Below are 19,307 nucleotides of genomic sequence, written 5' to 3' on the forward strand. Positions count from 1 at the left end.
ATCAGATAAAAGTAAATAAACATTTGAAGGACAATACAAAATTATTTAATAGCTTAAGTATTATATATACAAGCTTTAAAAAATACCAACAGAGAAAGGTCACTCAACTCATTTTGCTTTGCTTGCCTCCTCAAAAAGAATTCAAAGTGGCCAAGTGTACACATGTCATAGTGACAAATATGCCAAGATGTTTAAGTAGACTAGGAACAATACACAGAAAATACAGCAGGTAGTCCAGGGGACAAAAAAGGCTAGAGGTACAAAGCAACTCTGCTAAAACTAAGGAAGGAAAAAAAGTCCATTATCTGTCATGCCCTTCTGTGGTACCCTTTTATTTGTAGCCATAAATTCAAGTTGTTTAAAAGACAATGGCCATGTTATTACTGGTACCTTCATGCTGTGCCAAAGCACATATTCGTAGCAATTCAGAACAATCAGTCTTGCTTTCATGAGAGCAAAGGTTGCAGCCAAATGAAATGGGTGGATACCATATTAAATAATCTTGAAATTAGCTAATAGGATATAGGAAAAAATGACCCTAATGCCAATGCTAAATTCCCTTCCTACTTTACACAATAAAAAATTTCACTATTTGAAAAGCAGTACTTGAGAAAGACTTCCTTTTATAAAGGTCTAAAAATGGGCTATTTTTAAGCACCAAGATTTGAAAGACCATGTAGCATATCCTTGTATAATCTGTAAACTTAAAATACAGGCCCTGAATGTCAGATTTGATACCATGTTGCAAAAGGATGCTGTGTAAAAACAACTATATTGAAAACCTTGAATAATATATAGTTACTGTAACTCTAGATAAAACTATGTGCTTCAAAAACATTTAATATAAGTGGAAATTGATTGAAGGCAACAAGCTGCAACAAAAAGTTTAATGCCTGGTTTGTTGTATATATTCTACTACTTTTATTCTTCAAGAAACAAATTATTCTCCCATGCTATTTTCCTAATCATAATGAAGCCCAAAACAATTTTTAAAAGTTTTCTGTTCGCATAACTCAACTACTTGGCTTACTTTCAACTAGAATATGAGCTCAAATTGCTTTTTAAATGATTGGGAAAAGAGCACTATGTATTAAATACACAAACACATATTTAAGTATGTCTTTCAGCTAAAATGTAAAGTTTGATAAAAAACTGAGTTACTGTACTACTAGGCCAGTTTGTCATTGTGGCCCAATATTATATTCAATGTATTCCACTGAAATTAATCACTTTGTCAATGGGTTGATTGGCTTCAATGCGAAAATTAGAAAAGGGACAAAAACATCTTCAATGATGATATGCAATCATATCACTATGACCTTATACATAGAGATATATATACAAATTACAAAAATATAAAATACAGGTGGGCAAAGTGGTGCATGACTATAATCCCAGGGACTCAGGATGCTGAGACAGAAAGATCCAGTTTAAGGCCAGTCTGAACAATGTGGCAAAACCCTGTCTCAAAAAAAAAAAAAAAAAAAAAAAAAAAAGTAGTCCTGGGGATAAAGCCAGGCCAAGTGTCATACAACTGTAATCTCAGTTACTTGGGAGGTTGAGGCAGGAAGATCGCAAACTCAAGGTCAGTCTCGGCAACTTACCAAGGTCCTAAGCAACTTAGTGAGACTGTCTCTAAATTTAAAAAATAAAATAAAAAATAAGGGGGCTGGGACATCAATGTTTATAGAAGCTCAATTCACAATAGCTAAACTATAGAACCAAACGAAGTGCCCTTCAACAGAAAAATGGATAAAGAAAATGTGGTATACATACACTGAGTAATGGAATATTACTCAGTCTTAAAGAACAATGAAATCATGGCATTTGTTGGTAAATGGACAGAGCTAGAGAATATCATGCTAAGCAAAATAAGTCAATCCCAAAGAACCAAAGGTTGAATGTTTTCTCTGACAAGCGGATGCTAATTCACAATAAGGGGGATGTGGCTAGGGAAGATAGAGATACTTTGGATTAGAAAGAGTAGAATGAAGGGAGGGGAGAAGGTTTACGGGTAAGAAGGGTAAAAGAACAAATCGGACATTATGACTATGCATATATGATTACACAACTGGTGTAATTCTACATCATGTACAATCAGAAAAATGAGAAGTTATACTCCATTAATGTATGATGTGTCAAAATGTATTCTATTGCCATTTATAACTATTTAGAACAAATTAAAAATTTTTTTCAAAATAAAAAATAAAGGGCTAGGGATATAGCTCAGTGGTTTGAGTGTCCTGGGTTCAATCCCCAGTACCACAAAAAAATACTTGGTATTTTAGGTTAGGTGATTGCTAGTACAAAAGAAATCTACTGTTCCTATTTAACTGATAGGAGAGTTAAAAGGGCGTGTCTTCTCAGACCAATTTTTTCAAAGAACCACAAAGGTTCTTAGCACAGTTTCTGCCTAGGTTCAGAATCTCCTGCCCTAATTTACTCTAACAGCAACTGATTGTGGTAATTTCTGCCAAAAATACAAATATGAAATAGGTAAAAATCATGTTTATTTTTTGGTGGAGACTGAACCCAAGGCACAGGCTCTACCACTGAGCTACTCCAGTCCCACTTTTTGTTTTGTTTTGTTTTGTTTTGTTTTTGAGGATAGTACAGGGGATTGAACCCAGGGATGCTCTATTAATGAACCAAATCCCCAGATATTTTTATTTTGAGACAGTCTCGCTAAGTTACTTAGAGCCTTGCTAAATTGCTAAGGCTAGTTTCAAACTTGCGATCCTCATGTCTCAGTCTCCCAGACTCTGGGATTATAGGCATGCACCACCACACATGGCTCTAGCCTCACGTTTTTAATACATCTTTTTAAAAAGTACCATGAAAAACCAACCTAAGACCTCCAAACCTAGAAAGATGATGTTAATAAAAACAGGCTAGCCCCTGTTTACAGTGACTTTAGGCAAGAATCATTTATTTGTGATTGACACCATGTCTTTAAACTTACTAGGCAAGAATGAGGCAAGAAGTTTAACACTCGCAAAATACAGAACAGATACAGCTCACATTCCAAAAAATGGTATTCCCAAAAATCTGCCCAAAGCAAATGTTTACATATTGTTTTTTTTTTTCCTGGGGGGGGCGGGGCAGGAGGGATATGCTCATGCATAATAAAGAAAAGCATATGTAGAACATTACAACAAACCTTTTCTAAATTATATATATACATATGTATGTGTGTGTGTGTACACATATATTTTTAAAGAAAAAATAATTTTAAATAAAGAAAATATAAATAAAAAATTCAATGTTTTATGTATTGGACTCTAACTAAAGGTCAAAATGAAACACAATGGTACATGCCTGTAATCTCAGCTAATGGCAAGGCTGAGGCAGGAAGATTCCAAATTCAAGGTAAGCCTGGTTAATGTATGAGTCCCCATTTTGAAAAAAATAGATAAAAAGGGCTGAGGATTACTCGGTGGTGTAATGCTTGTTGGTTTGATCCCCAGTGTTGTGCAGGGAAAAAAGAAAAAAAGGTCAAAACAATTTAACTGAATATAGCAAATTAACATATCATTCATATCTGTCAGAAACTGCTATCTCTTGATATTTGTGGATGCTGAATATTTTGTTGCTTTTGTTTCGTAATCAACTGACAATTGTGGATCAAAGAAACACTCATGTTATCCAGACAAAAGAACATTATTGCTCAAGTTCTCAACAAAACAAAGTAGTTGGTGAGGGCTGGGAGGCTGAAATACAAAAGAATTCAATGAAGGATTCTACAGCCTTCCTCCCCCCATAACACTTTCGATTTCATCTAATTAGCACCTCAATATATCCTTAGAGACATTTTCTCAGATTAGAGTGACAGTAATGGTGTCAACAAATTAGGGGGCTGTTATTTCAAATAGCAAACAATCTATTATTCACAACATAAAAAGTATAATACTCAATGCAGGGTAGATGATATTCTTTTATTGACAGAATGAGGTTACGTAGTAAATGCTAAAATAAAGCAAAAACAGACCTAACGTCAGTTTTATTAGAACTGAGATATTTACTACTCAAATTAAACAATTTCATCCCTTTAGTAGCATGTCACTTTAAGCAATAAATCCAAACACTATTATTCTTTTTGTGTACCCTTACAAAGTAGCAGATGTTTGTTACATAAAATCCTGTTTAATACAAATTTTTTTTATGAAAATGTATCATTGAGGCCTTCTTAAGTTTATATAAAAATATATCAGGTTGTTTATCACTTAATTCAGCTTAGTCTTAGGATTCTTCCTACATAACTATGCTAGCAATGTTTCTACACTTGGTTAATGCACTAGTTATACTCCTCATATTAAAACTCTTTATAACATAAACCAGATATGGTGATGCACTCCTGCAATTCCAGCCGACTAGGGACATTAGGATTGCAAATTCAAGAAGAGTATAAACAACTAAGCAACACCCTGCCTCAGGATACAAACTAAAAAAGCTGAGAATGGTAGCTCAGTAGCAAAACAACCCTGGGTTCAATTCCCAGTACCGGGGAGGGGAGAATCAATGTTAAGAGGAAGTAATATACTCTCCAAGTCTAAAGTAAACACATTAAATACTCGGCTACAAAGTCCAATTACATAAAGCTAAACAGACTAGGTTCTGAGAACCAAGAAAGATAAATTCTAACATACTTAAAAGTCTCCTAAACTTAATCTACAATTTAATTCAATTCCTGGCAAGTTAAGTGAAGTATAAAACTTCAGTTCCTAACTTCAAAAACTAATGGAAAGTGTTCACATTGGGTGAAGATATTCATTTGTGTAAAAAACCCATCCAAATCCCTCAAACTTTTTTTTAACCCCCCTCCCCGCCCCCTTAGTACTGGGGATTGAACCCAGGGGCAATTTATTACTGAGCAATATCCACAAACCTTATTTTTTGAGATGGGGGTGTGGCTAAACTGCTGAGGCTGGCCTTGAACTTATGATTCTCCTGCTCAAGCGTGCACCACCATGCCCAACTCAGACTGAATACTTTTGATAATATCATCTTAAAGTCTGTCTTTCCAAAATCATGAGATGCAGCTGAAGTACAGGTTCTTTTGTCTCACTAATTGGAAGAATGAGACCCACAGACAATGGAGGGTAAGAACAAAGTAACTATTTTTAATACAGAAAGAAAGTGAAGTTCCCACAAGGTTGAATGAGTAGCTATTGTCTAGGGGTTTCTTTTTCTTTATTTTATTTTATTTTATTTACTTACTTATTTTTTTTGGGGGGAGGGGGTATTGGGAATTGAACCCTCACTGAGCCACACCCTCAGATCTTTTTATTACTTTTTACTTTTTGGTACTGGGGACTAAACCCAGAGGTGCTTAACCACTGAGCCACATCTCCGGCCTTTTTATATTTTTATTTAAGAGACAGTCTTGCAGAATTGCGTAGGGCCTCACTAATTGCTGAGGCTAGCTTTGAACTTGTGATCCTCTTGCCTCAGTCTTGTGAGCTGCTGGATTACAGGTGTGCACCACCACTCCCTGGAAGTTATTTAACTCCTTAGGAAGTTATTAACTCCTTTAAAGTTATTGGCTAGTGACTTCAAGGAGGGGAGTTTCTATATCCAGAGTGAGACATGTACCCCCTGTACAATCAGTATGCAGATCACGAGCCCTATGGCTCATCAGAAACTTTATACTTGAAGTTGGGTATATATGGATAAAAAACAAGGAATTGTTGCAATCAAAGTTCCCACCCTGTATAGCAAATCATATTTCTGGCTGCTGTTCTCAATAGTCACTTCTTAATACTACCATAATCTGGATATGGTTTGAGGATACACCCTACTGGCTCATGTGCTGGAAGTTTGGTCCCTAGTGTGGTGACGTTGGGAAATGGTATGGACTTTTTAGGAGATTCTCCCCTACTGTGAGGGTCCTAGATTACTGGAGGAACTGATAATCAAAAAGGATTAAGACAGTTCTCTAAAACTAAGTTACTTTCAAGCCTGTTCACATAACTATCAATCCATGCTAAGGACAAAATCCTTAAGGAAAAAACAGCTTAAAACATTGATTTTGATTTTCGAATATCAGCAAGACTCAATCACCAGGAGGGCTTTTTAAAACAGATGGCTGGGCTCCACATCAAGACTTTGATTCAGGGCTGGGGATACAGCTCAGTTGGTAGAGTGCTTGCCTTGTAAGCACAAAGCCCTGGGTTCAATCCCCAGCATGACAAAAAAAAAAAAAAAAAAAAAAAAAAAAAAAAAAGTTTGATTCAGTAAATCCAAGTGGAGCCTGAAGTTTTTCATTTCTAACATATTACCTGGTGACACTGATATTGCTGGTCTGAAGAACTACACTTGGAGAACGAATGGCATAGAAGAAAGCTCTACAGAACACCAGTACCTAAAGCAGAAGACAGGGATCTTAACGAGAGCCAGGAGGAGTACAAAATGAGGTAGGACCTACTCTATTTTTATACAAGTCACCAGCAACCTCCCAATTGATAATCCACTAAATACTTAATGATTCCTTAAAATCACTAGCTTCTACTGCAACAAGGAAACTGTTGCCATATGCCAGGCATATCTGACCTCTATGACCTGACTATCATCTTTGAAATACCACTCTCAACTCCCTTGATGATGCTTTTTTTGTTCGGTCTCCTCATCTTCTCTTTCCTCCTTCACACTTCCAAAATTTCAAAGGTCTCCAGAATTCTGAGTCCTCATTATGCAAGTTCTTCCAAGATAATTTTACCTAATCCTAGCAACTGATAACTCTGAATGCCATCTACCTGCCAGTAACTTTTTCATACTTCATTTTCAGTGTATTATTTGAGTTTCAGATCCTATTTTCAACCACCAGCCCCTTTCCATATTTTCTCTTCAAACAGCAAAACCATCTACCCAGAGACCCAAGCCAAAAATTTCCTAAAGCAACGATTCTCAACATTAGCTGCATATTAAAACCTTGTGGAGCTGAGCACAGTGGCATGTGCCTATAATTCCAGCTACTCAGGAGGCTGGGGCAGGAGGATCACAAATTCAAGGCCAGTCTTGGCAACTTAGTGAGCCCGTGACTCAATGAAAAATAAAAAGGGCTGAGGATGCTGAGGATGCAGCTCTGTGGTAGAGCACCCTGGAGGTCCTGGGGATTGGGGCTGGGCACCAAAAACCTTGTGGGGAGTAGAAAGTGTAATAATATAATAATCAAGTGTTATGTCCTTAACATATGGATGTAAAGTGCTTTGCAAAACACTACATGAACTCAATAAATGGTAGCCATCAGTAAAAACAACTTCTCTGAGTTTTTTCTGAAGTTTTAGATCAGAAGAATTAATACTTCCTCAAACTATGTTATTAAAAAAGAAGATTGAAACTATTTAAAAGTCCTCAAAAGTAAAACATTTAAAATTTGGGTTCAAATCCCTGTTCCCTATTCCAATTTCTTCCTAATGCTATTTGGTGTTAACCCTTATAGCTGATTTATATAAGGAATGAAAAACCTTGTTAAATGGATGTTATCACTGGTACCATGAATTTCTAGTTGAAATTTGGTACACACACAGAGATAACACCAACCAGTGAGTCAAGTCCATTGTTCACAGAGCCAATCAAAAAGACATTGGGGAATCATAAATAGGAAAAAGAGATGTTAATACATTCAAAACTAATAGGAGAAATATTATAATACAATGCTAAAGTATTTGAAAATGAGATTCAATTTTATAGTGATACCACCTTTACTCTTTGGGTGCTATTTTGTATTTCTAGTATTTTTTAAAGAGTGGCCAAAGTTTCTAAAACAGCTGCTATCTTTCAAAGTATAACACCACTTTGCTTGTGCCTCGTACCCAATAAAGTTATTAGCAAGTCTGTTTTTCTCTCTTTTTTGGTACCAGGGATTGAACTCAAGGGTGTTCAACCACTAAGCCACATCCCCAGCCACTTTTTGAGACAGGGTCTCAGCAGATTGCTTACAGCCTTTGCTAAGTTGCTGAAGTTGGCTTCGAACCCACAATCCTCCTGCCTCAGCCTCTGAAACCTCTGGGATTACAGACCTGTGCCACCATGCCCCGCTATTTTTGTCGAAAAGATGTGCAGAGATGGGCAGATAGTGAATCAGTAACTTCATTTAAGGCTGTTGAATCCTGCCACTTTAACCCAAGACAGTAAGTTTCTAAAACTTCAGCAGAAAAGGATAGCTGTCAATCTGGAATAGGTCATAAAACCACAAGAATAAAAGACATCAAGAATTCGGGCCAGGCATAGTGGCACATGCCTGTAATCCCAGCAGCTTGGGAGGCTGAGGCAGGAGGATCATAAGTTCAAAGTTAGCCTCAGCAACAGCAAGGTGCTAAAAAAACTCAGTGAGACTCGTCTCTAAATAAAATAAAAAATCCAGCTGGGGATGTTGGTTCAATGTTTCAGTGCCCCCGAGTTCAATACCTGGTACAAAAAAAAAACTCGGATTAAAGTAAAGAGTGAAAGTTGATCTTATTTGGCTGTTTGCTTTTCCTGACCAAACTAGTGGTATATTCATGTTACCAATGGATTAAGATATATTTTAAAATTTAAGTATGTATGAAAATACCATTACAACATATAACACACTAAAAGACCATTCTGTTCCCAAAAAAAAAAAAAAGTTTACTGTCACATAACTGGAGAGAGACTTAAAAAGTTGCTAGCTGATACAGAAATCATAATGTTTATAGTACAATTAGAAGCAGGAGGTTACACTCTCTGTTTTAAGGATTCTGCCTGAATGTATGAAACAGCCATATGTCCACATAGGAGGGAAAGATGGATATTATTGTTCACAGTTATGAAAAACTAATAATGTAGATGAAGGGGAAAAAATTAAGAGCTTTTTCCAGTTTTATTTTTCTACATTTGGAGAAATCATTAATATATACATATTTAAACTATTTACAACATGATATAGGTCCATTTTACAACCAATTACCTAAGAGTTCACCAAGTCTAAACCTGTCCAACAGTAGGGAATTCAGTAACTGCTCAACTTTGGAGAGCTTTGCCAATGAACTAATATGCTTTTCAAACTTTACAGACATAAACCAAAAAGAGGAAATGTATTTAACACTTGTCATATTATTAGATCATTATATATACAGGGTCTCAATTTCATGGGGCATGGAGAGATAAATCAAGTGCTTTCAGCAATACCAAGCCAGATGATACAACTAGAAACCTTTCTCAAGTATCCACCTGGATTCCCAGCAGGTCAAGCAATTCAATCCACTTAATTGATTAAATTAGCAAATTCAATCCACTGGGGGTGGGGGTGTAACCTAGTGGTAAAGTGCTTGCCAAGAATGCACAAGGTCCTGGGTTCAATCTGCTAAAAAGAAAAGAAAAAGTATATATTGGCTAATACAAATGGGTCTCCAAACAAATTGCTTAAAGGAAATGAAAATCTTTTTTTTTTTTTTCCCCACTCCTCTGTCACACCCAAGAGTAGTATTCTACTGTGTTAGAATAACCAAGGCTACTGTGAGAACCTTCTATTCCAGGTAATGAATTGTACAATGTCCTTAACTCTGTTCCATTAGGCTCAACAGACCTCTCTGCCATCACTACACACTCACACTACAGTTCAAAAAGAAAATACTTCTCACCCATCTGGGGAAACCAACATATTACAAAGAAACCAGAATAGCAAGGGCTTTCCAATGGGTTAACTGAAACAATTCTTTACACCAGCCCACAGAAGCTGTATAAATGACAAGGAAATTGAAACTGACTTTTTAACTACCCTTTCACTACCCTTGTACCCAGGTTCATTCTTCTGAGTGCACATTTCTCCTCAGGCAGTCCTGTGGCCTTGTAAAAATGGCTTCTAGCCCCCACATTCACAATACTTGTCTGAACCTGTTGAGTTCACAGCACCTTTCTTGTGTTTCAAAACCTGTCATGACAAAGTGGTTCAATCTGTAAACCCTAACTCACTGACTTGTTCTTTGACACCCAACCTCATCCTCTGAACTGGGTTCCCTAAAATACCTGCCTTCTATTTAAACTTTCTACTGAAGCAAGAAAAGTTTCACAATTATGACCATGTTTACAGAAGAGAAAACTAACATTCAAATGTCTCTTCCATACTTGATACTGTGCTGTGTACTTTCTTATTCCAGACCAATCAAAGGCCATTGATACATATATTGCTCTCATTTACACTACCACTACTTCATATTTAAGAAAATAAAACAATACTAGGTACTGTATAATGTTAGTAAAGAAGATTCTTTTTAATGTTTCCCTTAACTGCTTTTCTGTTGTTATTGTATAAACAGTAATGCATTGCTGTGCCAAGAAATCTGGTTTGTAACTTCTAATTAACTATTATCTCACCTCATAAATTCTGTTTTACCAAAAAGAAAATGTCACACCTTAAATGGTGACTGTTTTGTGTGCTTTTATATTATTTACATCAAACTCTAAAATTTACAAAAGAATTACCTTTGTATCTTCAGATTACAAGAATATTTGTATGTTCAACAGTGATTTAACAGCTTAATACAAACAGATCATTCTACACATAATAGTTGACTCTGGGGAAGATACCCAAAGTACTGACTTCAATGTATAGCTTTTTGAACCATTTTAAACTTTAACCATATGTGTATACATTGTACATTCTAAAATAACATTCGGTCACTAGTTTATAGGAAATACAGAGTACATAAAAACATGATGAACTACACCACAGAGATATAATCATTAAAATCCAAATTCTGAGAAACTCTGAAAGACAAATAAAGCCTGCTTCTTTAAAAAAAAAATAAAAACTTCAGGGGAAAGGAAAAAAGAGGTAGTGAGGTGGAATCTATAGACTACAAGGTACTTAAAGATCATTACCAACCAATTGCAAGGTAGAACCCTTACTATATAAGTCTTGATTCAAATCACCAAAAACAATGACATCTGAAACAACTGGAAATTAGAACACTGGGTATTTGATATTATGAAGGAATGAAGTAGCGATAATAATACTGTGAAATAATATCAGAAAATTTCCCAAATCTGAAGAATGAAATGGAAAATCAAGTTCAAGAGGCTTATAGGACTCCAAATACACAAAATTACAACAGACCCACACCAAGGCACATTATAATGAAAATGCCTAACATACAAAATAAAGACAGAATTTTAAAGGCTGTGAGAGAAAAGAACCAAATTACATTCAGGGGGAAACCAATACGGATATCAGCAGATTTTTCAATCCAGACCCTAAAAGCTAGAAGGGCCTGGAACAACATTTTTCAAGCCCTGAAAGAAAATGGATGCCAACCAAGAATCTTATACCCAGCAAAACTTACCTTCAAATTTGACGATGAAATAAAATCCTTCCATGATAAACAAAAGCTAAAAGAATTTACAAAAAGGAAGCCAGCATTACAGAACATTCTCAGCAAAATATTCCATGAGGAAGAGATGAAAAACAAAGAAGCAAATCAGCAAAGGGAGGAATTATCCTAAAGGAACTGTCAAATAAAGGAGGAAACAAGTTGTGTCAAACAAATAAATAAATAAAATTTAAAAAATGAACCAAATGATCGGGAAACCAAATCATACCTCAATAATAACCCTGAATGTTAATGGCCTGAATTCATCAATCAAAAGACATAGACTGGCAGACTGGATTAAAAAGAAAGATCCAACAATATGTTGCCTGCAAGAGACTCACCTCATAGAAAAAGATACCCATAGACTAAAGGTGAAAGGATGGGGAAAAACATACCATGCACATGGACTCAGCAAAAAAGCTGGAGTATCCATCCTCATTTCCGATAATGTGGACTTCAAGCCAAAGTTAGTCAGAAGGGATAAAGAAGGTCATTTCATACTGCTTAAGGGAAGCATAAATCAGCAAGATATAACAATCATAAACATCTATGCCCCAAACAGTGGCTCATCCATGTATGTCAAACAAATCCTTCTCAATTTTAGAAACCAAATAGACCATAACACAATAATACTAGGTGATTTTAACACGCCTCTCTCACCACTGGACAGATCTTCCAGACAAAAATTGAACAAAGAAACCATAGATCTCAATAACACAATCAATAATTTAGACTTAACGGACATTTATAGAATATACCATCCAACCAAGAGCGAATACACTTTCTTCTCAGCAGCACATGGATCCTTCTCTAAAATAGACCATATATTATGCCACAAAGCTAATGTTAGCAAATACAAGAAGATAGAGACACTACCATGTATTCTATCAGATCATAATGGATTGAAGTTGGAAATAAATGAAAGAGTAAAACACAGAAACTATTCCAACATCTGGAGATTAAACAATATGCTATTATATGATGAATGGATAACAGAAGATATTAGGAAGGAAATTTAAAAATTCTTAGAGGTAAATGAAAACAAAGAAACATCATATCAAAATCTCTGGGACACTATCAAAGCAGTACTTAGAGGGAAATTTATTTCATGGAGCGCATTTAATAAAAGAAGTAAAACTCAAAAAATAAACGACCTAACACTACAGCTCAAAGCCCTAGAAAAAGAAGAACAGAACAGCACCAAAAGTAGTAGAAGACAGGAAATAGTTAAACTCAGAGCTGAAATCAATGAAATTGAAACAAAAGAAACAATACAAAAAATTGACAAAATAAATAGCTGGTTCTTTGAAAAAATAAACAAAATTGATAAACCCTTAGCCACACTAACAAAGAGAAAGAGGGAGAAAACTCAAATTACTAAAATTCGGAATGAACAAGGAAATATCACAACAGACATGAGTGAAATACAAAACATAATTAGAAGCTATTTTGAAAATCTATACTCCAACAAAACAGAAAACCTCAAAGACATCAACAGGTTTCTAGAGACATATGGATTACCTAAAATGAACGAGGAGGACATACACAACTTAAATAAATCAATTTCAAGCAATGAAATAGAAGAGGTCATCAAAAGCCTACCAACAAAGAAAAGTCCGAGACCAGATGGGTTCTCAGCCGAGTTCTACAAAACCTTTAAAGAAGAGCTCATTCCAATACTTCTCAAAGTATTCCATAAAATAGAAGAGGGGGGAACCCTCCCAAACTCATTCTATGAAGCCAATATCACACTAATACCTAAACCAGACAAAGACACATCGAGGAAAGAAAATTTCAGACCAATATCCTTAATGAACATCGACGCAAAAATTCTCAACAAAATTTTAGCAAATCACATACAAAAATATATGAAAAAGATAGTGCACCATGATCAAGTGAGTTTTATCCCAGGGATGCAAGGTTGGTTCAACATCAGGAAATCAATAAATGTCATTCACCATATCAACAGACTAAAAGTTAAGAATCACATGATTATTTCAATAGATGCAGAAAAAGCATTCGATAAAATACAGCACCCCTTCATGCTCAAAACACTAGAAAAAATTGGGGTAGTGGGATCATTCCTTAACATTGTGAAGGCCATCTACACTAAGCCCATGGCCAATATCATTCTAAATGGTGAAAAACTGAAAGCATTCCCCCTAAAAACTGGAACAAGGCAGAGATGCCCTCTTTCACCACTTCTATTCAACATTGTTCTTGAGACTCTAGCCAGAGCAATTAGACAAACCAAAGAAATTAAAGGGATATGAATTGGAAAAGAAGAACTCAAACTATCCCTGTTCGCTGATGACATGATTATATATTTAGAGGAACCTGGAAATTCCACCAGAAAACTCTTAGAACTCATAAGTGAATTCACTAGAGTAGCAGGTTACAAGATCAATGCTCATAAATCCAATGCATTTCTATACATAAGTGATGAATCTTCAGAAAGAGAAATTAGGAAAACGGCCCCATTCACAATAGCATCGAAAAAAATTAAACACTTGGGAATCAATCTCACAAAAGAGGTGAAAGACCTCTACAATGAGAACTACAGAACACTAAAGAAAGAAATTACAGAAAACCTTAGAAGATGGAAAGATCTCCCATGTTCATGGATAGGAAGAATTAATATTGTCAAAATGGCCATACTACCAAAAGTGCTATATAGATTCAATACAATTCCAATTAAAATACCAATGATGTACCTTACAGAAATAGAGCAAGCAATGATGAAATTCATCTGAAAGAATAAGAAACCCAGAATAGCTAAAACAATCCTCAGTAGAAAGAGCAAAGCAGGGGGTATCGCAATACCAGATCTTCAACTCTATTACAAAGCAATAGTAACAAAAATGGCATGGTATTGGTACCAAAATAGACAGGTAGATCAATGGTACAGAATAGAGGACACAGACACAAACCCAAATAAATACAATTTTCTCATACTAGACAAAGGGGCCAAAAATATGCAATGGAGAAAAGATAGCCTCTTTAACAAATGGTGCTGGGAAAACTGGAAATCCATATACAACAGAATGAAATCAAACCCCTATCTCTCACCCTGCACAAAACTCAACTCAAAATGGATCAAGGACCTCGGAATCAGACCAGAGACCCTGCATCTTATAGAAGAAAAAGTAGGTCCAAACCTTCAACTTGTTGGCTTAGGACCAGACTTCCTTAACAGGACTCCCATAGCACAAGAAATAAAAGCAAGAATCAATAACTGGAATAGATTCAAACTAAATAGCTTTCTCTCAGCAAAGGAAACTATCAGTAATGTGAAGAAAGAGCCTACAGAGTGGGAGAATATCTTTGCCACTCATACTTCAGATAGAGCGCTAATATCCTGAATCTATAAAGAACTCAAAAAACTCTACACCAGGAATACAAATAACCCAATCAACAAATGGGCTAAGGAAACGAACAGAAGAAGATGTACAAGCAATCAACAGATATATGAAAAAATGTTCAACATCTCTAGTAATAAGAGAAATGCAAATCAAAACCACCCTAAGATTCCATCTCACCCCAATTAGAATGGCAATTATCAAAACATAAGCAACAATAGGTGTTGGCGAGGATGTGGGCAAAAAGGTACACTCATACATTGCTGGTGGGACTGCAAATTAGTGCAGCCACTCTGGAAAGCAGTGTGGAGATTCCTCAGAAAGCTTGGAATGGAACCACCCTTTGACCCAGCTATCCCACTCCTCGGCCTATACCCAAAGGACTTAAAATCAGCATACTACAGAGATACAGCCACATCAATGTTCATAGCTGCTCAATTCACCATAGCCAGAGTGTGAACCAACCTAGATGCCCTTCAATTGATGAATGGATAAAGAAACTGTGGCATATATATACAATGGAATATTACTCCGCCATGAAGAATGATAAAATTATGGTATTTGCAGGCAAATGGATGAAATTGGAGGATATCATGCTAAGTGAGATAAGCCAATCTCAAAAAACTAAAGGACAAATGATCTCGCTGATAAGCGGATGAGGACATATAATGGGGGGTAGGAGGGGTTAGCGTTAGGTCTAGGGTTAGGTTTAGGGTTAGGGATAAGGAGGGTGGTAAGAATGGAGTAAGGAAGGACTGTATAGAGGGAAAAGAGGGGTGGGAGGGGTGGGGGGAAGGGAAAAAATAACAATGAATCAAACAACATTGCTCTATGTAAATTTATGATTTTTAATTAAAAAAACAAAGACAAAAAGGCATGAAAAAAAATTATACATTTAAATTAAATTACTTTGTCCAGGCCAAAAAAAAAAAAAAAATTAGTCAAAAAAAGTATCAAAAGGAAATAGCATAAATTTAGGATGTCAGCATTTGCCTAACAGGATCCCCAAATGAACAACAGCAAAAAAAAAAAAAAAAAAAAAAAAAAAAAAACACTAAAAGGAATAAGTTTTAAAGAAATATGAATTTTCCAGAGCTAAAAGAGAAATAGGTGCTTACTTCGACAGCACGTAGAATAACAATGAAATAATACAGAGAAGATTAGCATGGCCCCTGCACAGGATGACAAGCAAATCTGTGAAACATTTTTGAAAACAATATTGAGACTCCTTAGAAAACTTGGAATAGAACCACCATTTGACCCAGTTAGCCCACTCCTTGGTATATACTCAAAGGATTTAAAATCAGCATACTACAGTGCTACAGTCACATCAATGTTCAAAGCAACTCAATTCATAATAGTAAAGCTATGGAACTAACCTAGGTGCCTACAACAGATGAATGGATAAAGTAAATGGGGTGTATGTATACACATTGAAGTATTACTCAGTTATAAAGAATGAAATTATAGCATTTTCCAGTAAATGGATGGAGCTGGAGACTATTACACTAATAAGCCAGTCCCAAAAAAACCAAAGGTCCAATGTTCTCTCTGATATGTGAATGCTAACACACAATAAGGGGGCGGGGGGGGGGGGAGGCAGAGATTAGAAGTTCATTGGATTAGACAAAGGGGAATGAAGGAGAAGGGAGCGGAGGACAGGAGTAGGAAAGACAGTAGAATGAATCAGACATAATTTCCCTATGTTCATATTATATGAATACATGACCAGTGAAATTACATACCACGTACAACCACAAGCTTACTCCATGTATGTATAATATGACAAAATATATTGTCATGTATATCTAAAAAAAGAACAAATAAAAAAAAATAATAGAGGAACAGGTTAACAGATATAGAAGTCTTCAGATTAATAGGCCCACTGAGTGCTCAAATGAAAAGAAACTAAAACATATCCCTGGGACATTTCTAGTCCCAGCCACACTAATATTTCAGTTTTAGAAAGAAGGGGTTGGAAGCACTCGCAGTGGTTGAGAGTGTGTTACCTAGCATGATCAAGGCGCTGGATTCAATCCCCAGCAGCAAAAAAAAAAAATAACAAGAAAAACATTTTACAGTATTTTCCTCCACTAAAATTGGGTAAAAACACCAAAAAAAAAAAGTACTTAACTAACATTGATATATTTACACATAATTTCCTGCAATTGCAGATTCAAACATATGCCCCTAAACCACCATGTTTTAAAACTAAAATTAAAATTAGTTTGACACTGGAAATAAAACAAAGTATATTCTGATGCTCCTTAGAACAGAAATATTTTTATAGCAATTATTTTTATTTCTTGTAAATATGCCCTATTCTAAGAAAAAACAAATTGCTAATTTTCAAAAAACATTAAAAATCAGAATATGCTAATCAAAATTTTATATTGAATTTTTTTGTAGAGGCAGTGGTAAACTATCCTCATTAATACAATTTTATGTAAAATTATAAAAGAAGTTTCTCTTAAAAATCCAAAACAGCAGGTCCTACCCATTGTATTAAACTTTCTACATAGCTATAGGATTGTTAATTTTGCCTTCCTGCTGAACCTAATATTTAGGGGACAAGGAGGAGCATACAAATTCTGCCCCAGAATGAACTAAATCTTTTTGAACTAATAACAGGAGCCAACTCTGGCTTCATTTAAAATAAACAAGTGGGGGCTGGGACTGTGGCTCAGTGGTACAGCGCTTGCTTGACATGTATGAGGCACTGGATTCCATCCTCAGCACCACATAAAAATACATAAATTAAAGGTACTGTATCCATGTACAACTAAAAAAATTTTTTAAATAAATTATTTAAAAGGGTTATGGGTAAAGCTCAGCAGTAGAGCACCTGCCCAACATGTATGAGGTTCCATCCCCAGCACTGCAAAACATATGGATAAGATATACTTATTTTACTTAAATTAGCACTGGTTAACTACCCCCACCCAGTTAACTAGGATTGAATCCAGAAACACATTTATCAATGAGCTACATTCACAGCTTTTTTTTTTTTTTTTTTTTTTTTTTTCTGGTGGGGGGAGCGGTACTGGGTATTTAACCTAAGGGCACTTTACCACTGATACGTGGTCCTGTAATCCCTAGTCACTAGGGAGGCTGAAGCAGAAGGATCATACATTCAAAGCCAGTCTCAGCAACTTAGAAAGACCCTATCTCAACATAAAAAATAAAAAGGGCTGGTGATATAGCATCCCTGGGTTCAATCCCCGTACCAAAAAATGAATAAATAAGTGAATGAACAAATAAATGAAGTAAGTAACGAAAATAAGGACAGGGGATATAGCTTACTGGTAAAGAACTTGTCTAGCACGTACAAGGTCCGTGGTTCAATCCTCAGCACCACAAAAATAAAAACAAAAACAAAATAATTTTAACAGCTGGGCATGGTGGCGCATGCCTATAATCCTAGCGGCTCCAGTGGCTGATGCAGGAGGATTTCAAATTCAAAGCTAGCCTCAGCAACTTAGCAAGGTCCTAAGCAATTCAGGGAGACCCTGTCTACAAATTAAATACAAAAAAGGGGTGGGGATGTGGCTCAATTGTTAAGGGCACCTGAGTTCAATCCCCAGCACCAAAAAAATAATATATACATACACATATACATATATATATACACATACATTTAAAAAAATATTTAAAATGTAAACTATTTTATCACTAAGTTTCTCATGTTAACATTCATTTCTACCTTTACTTGTATAAAGCTGCTCCCCTGCCCTTTCTGTTGCAGCCATTTTCCCCGCCTCCCAACCACTTGTCAGTCTGTGAACATCCTAGCTAGCTATTGGTTCATCAATCAGCTTGCAAGGATCCTTCTCTGATATTGGTCCCCTGTTAGCCCAGCAGAATTCAACTGTTCACTGTAGCTACTGGGCCATCTTTTCTCATCCTTCTGTCTCTCCTCCTCACTCTCTATCCTCCTGGCTTTCCACACTCTCTAGCGGGCGCCCTTTCTCATTCTCTTTCTTTTCCTCCCATTTTCTCTCTTACCCTGCAGGGAGACACTCTGTTTGCTTAATAAACTCCCTTATGTGATTTCCCGTGTCCCGCGTGGTTTCCATGGGATTCCTTACATTACTCATGAGGCAAAATATTTTCTCAGCATCTTGAAAGGCACTTAAAATACAGTGGACAAATAGACTAAAGTTCTCAAGGATTAACATTGATAATAAGGCAATAAATAATAGTCATAATAAATTGTGTAGAATATGTTTCAAGGCAGTAACTGCTAAGGGTTAAAAATAGATCAACAAAACCTTTCCATGTCAACCCTCCACTTTTCCACTAAATTATACTTCTTATAAAGCTGAACAGTTATAACTTGCTTTCTTTGCTGAATGTAATATTTAAGGAAGGTGAAACATAAGAGAGATTAGAAATACAGGGTAAGAAAAGCAGTTGCAATTTAAATAGGGTGGTCAGCACTGACCTCCTTGAAAAGATATTACATGAGGAAAGATTCTAAGTAGGTCAAGAAAATAGGTATGAAGATTTATGGAAGGGAATAACATTCTAAGCACAGGGAAGAGCCAACACAAATAGCGATGCAAACACGTCTGAGTGATTAATAACACTGCAAACTGGTGAAAGTACTCTGGAAAGCAGT

At 36.0% G+C, this 19,307-nt stretch overlaps 1 protein-coding gene across 2 annotated transcripts in view; it reads right to left on the minus strand.

Annotated features, from left to right (window-relative positions):
• The window catches only part of FBXO34 (F-box protein 34), a 74,546-nt gene that overhangs the window by 39,586 nt on the left and 15,653 nt on the right, over positions 1-19,307 (minus strand). Inside the window, exon 2 of one of the 2 annotated variants that reach the window (XM_079121039.1) lies at positions 6,279-6,361. The exons of the other annotated variant lie outside the window; for it this stretch is intronic. Coding sequence (XP_078977165.1) covers positions 6,279-6,361 — 83 coding nt within the window. The remainder of the gene's footprint in view (positions 1-6,278; positions 6,362-19,307) is intronic. 2 annotated transcript variants of the gene reach the window in all.

Source organism: Sciurus vulgaris (genome assembly GCF_902686455.1).
Source record: "Sciurus vulgaris genome assembly, chromosome: 2".
NCBI classification, from domain to species: domain Eukaryota; kingdom Metazoa; phylum Chordata; class Mammalia; order Rodentia; family Sciuridae; genus Sciurus; species Sciurus vulgaris.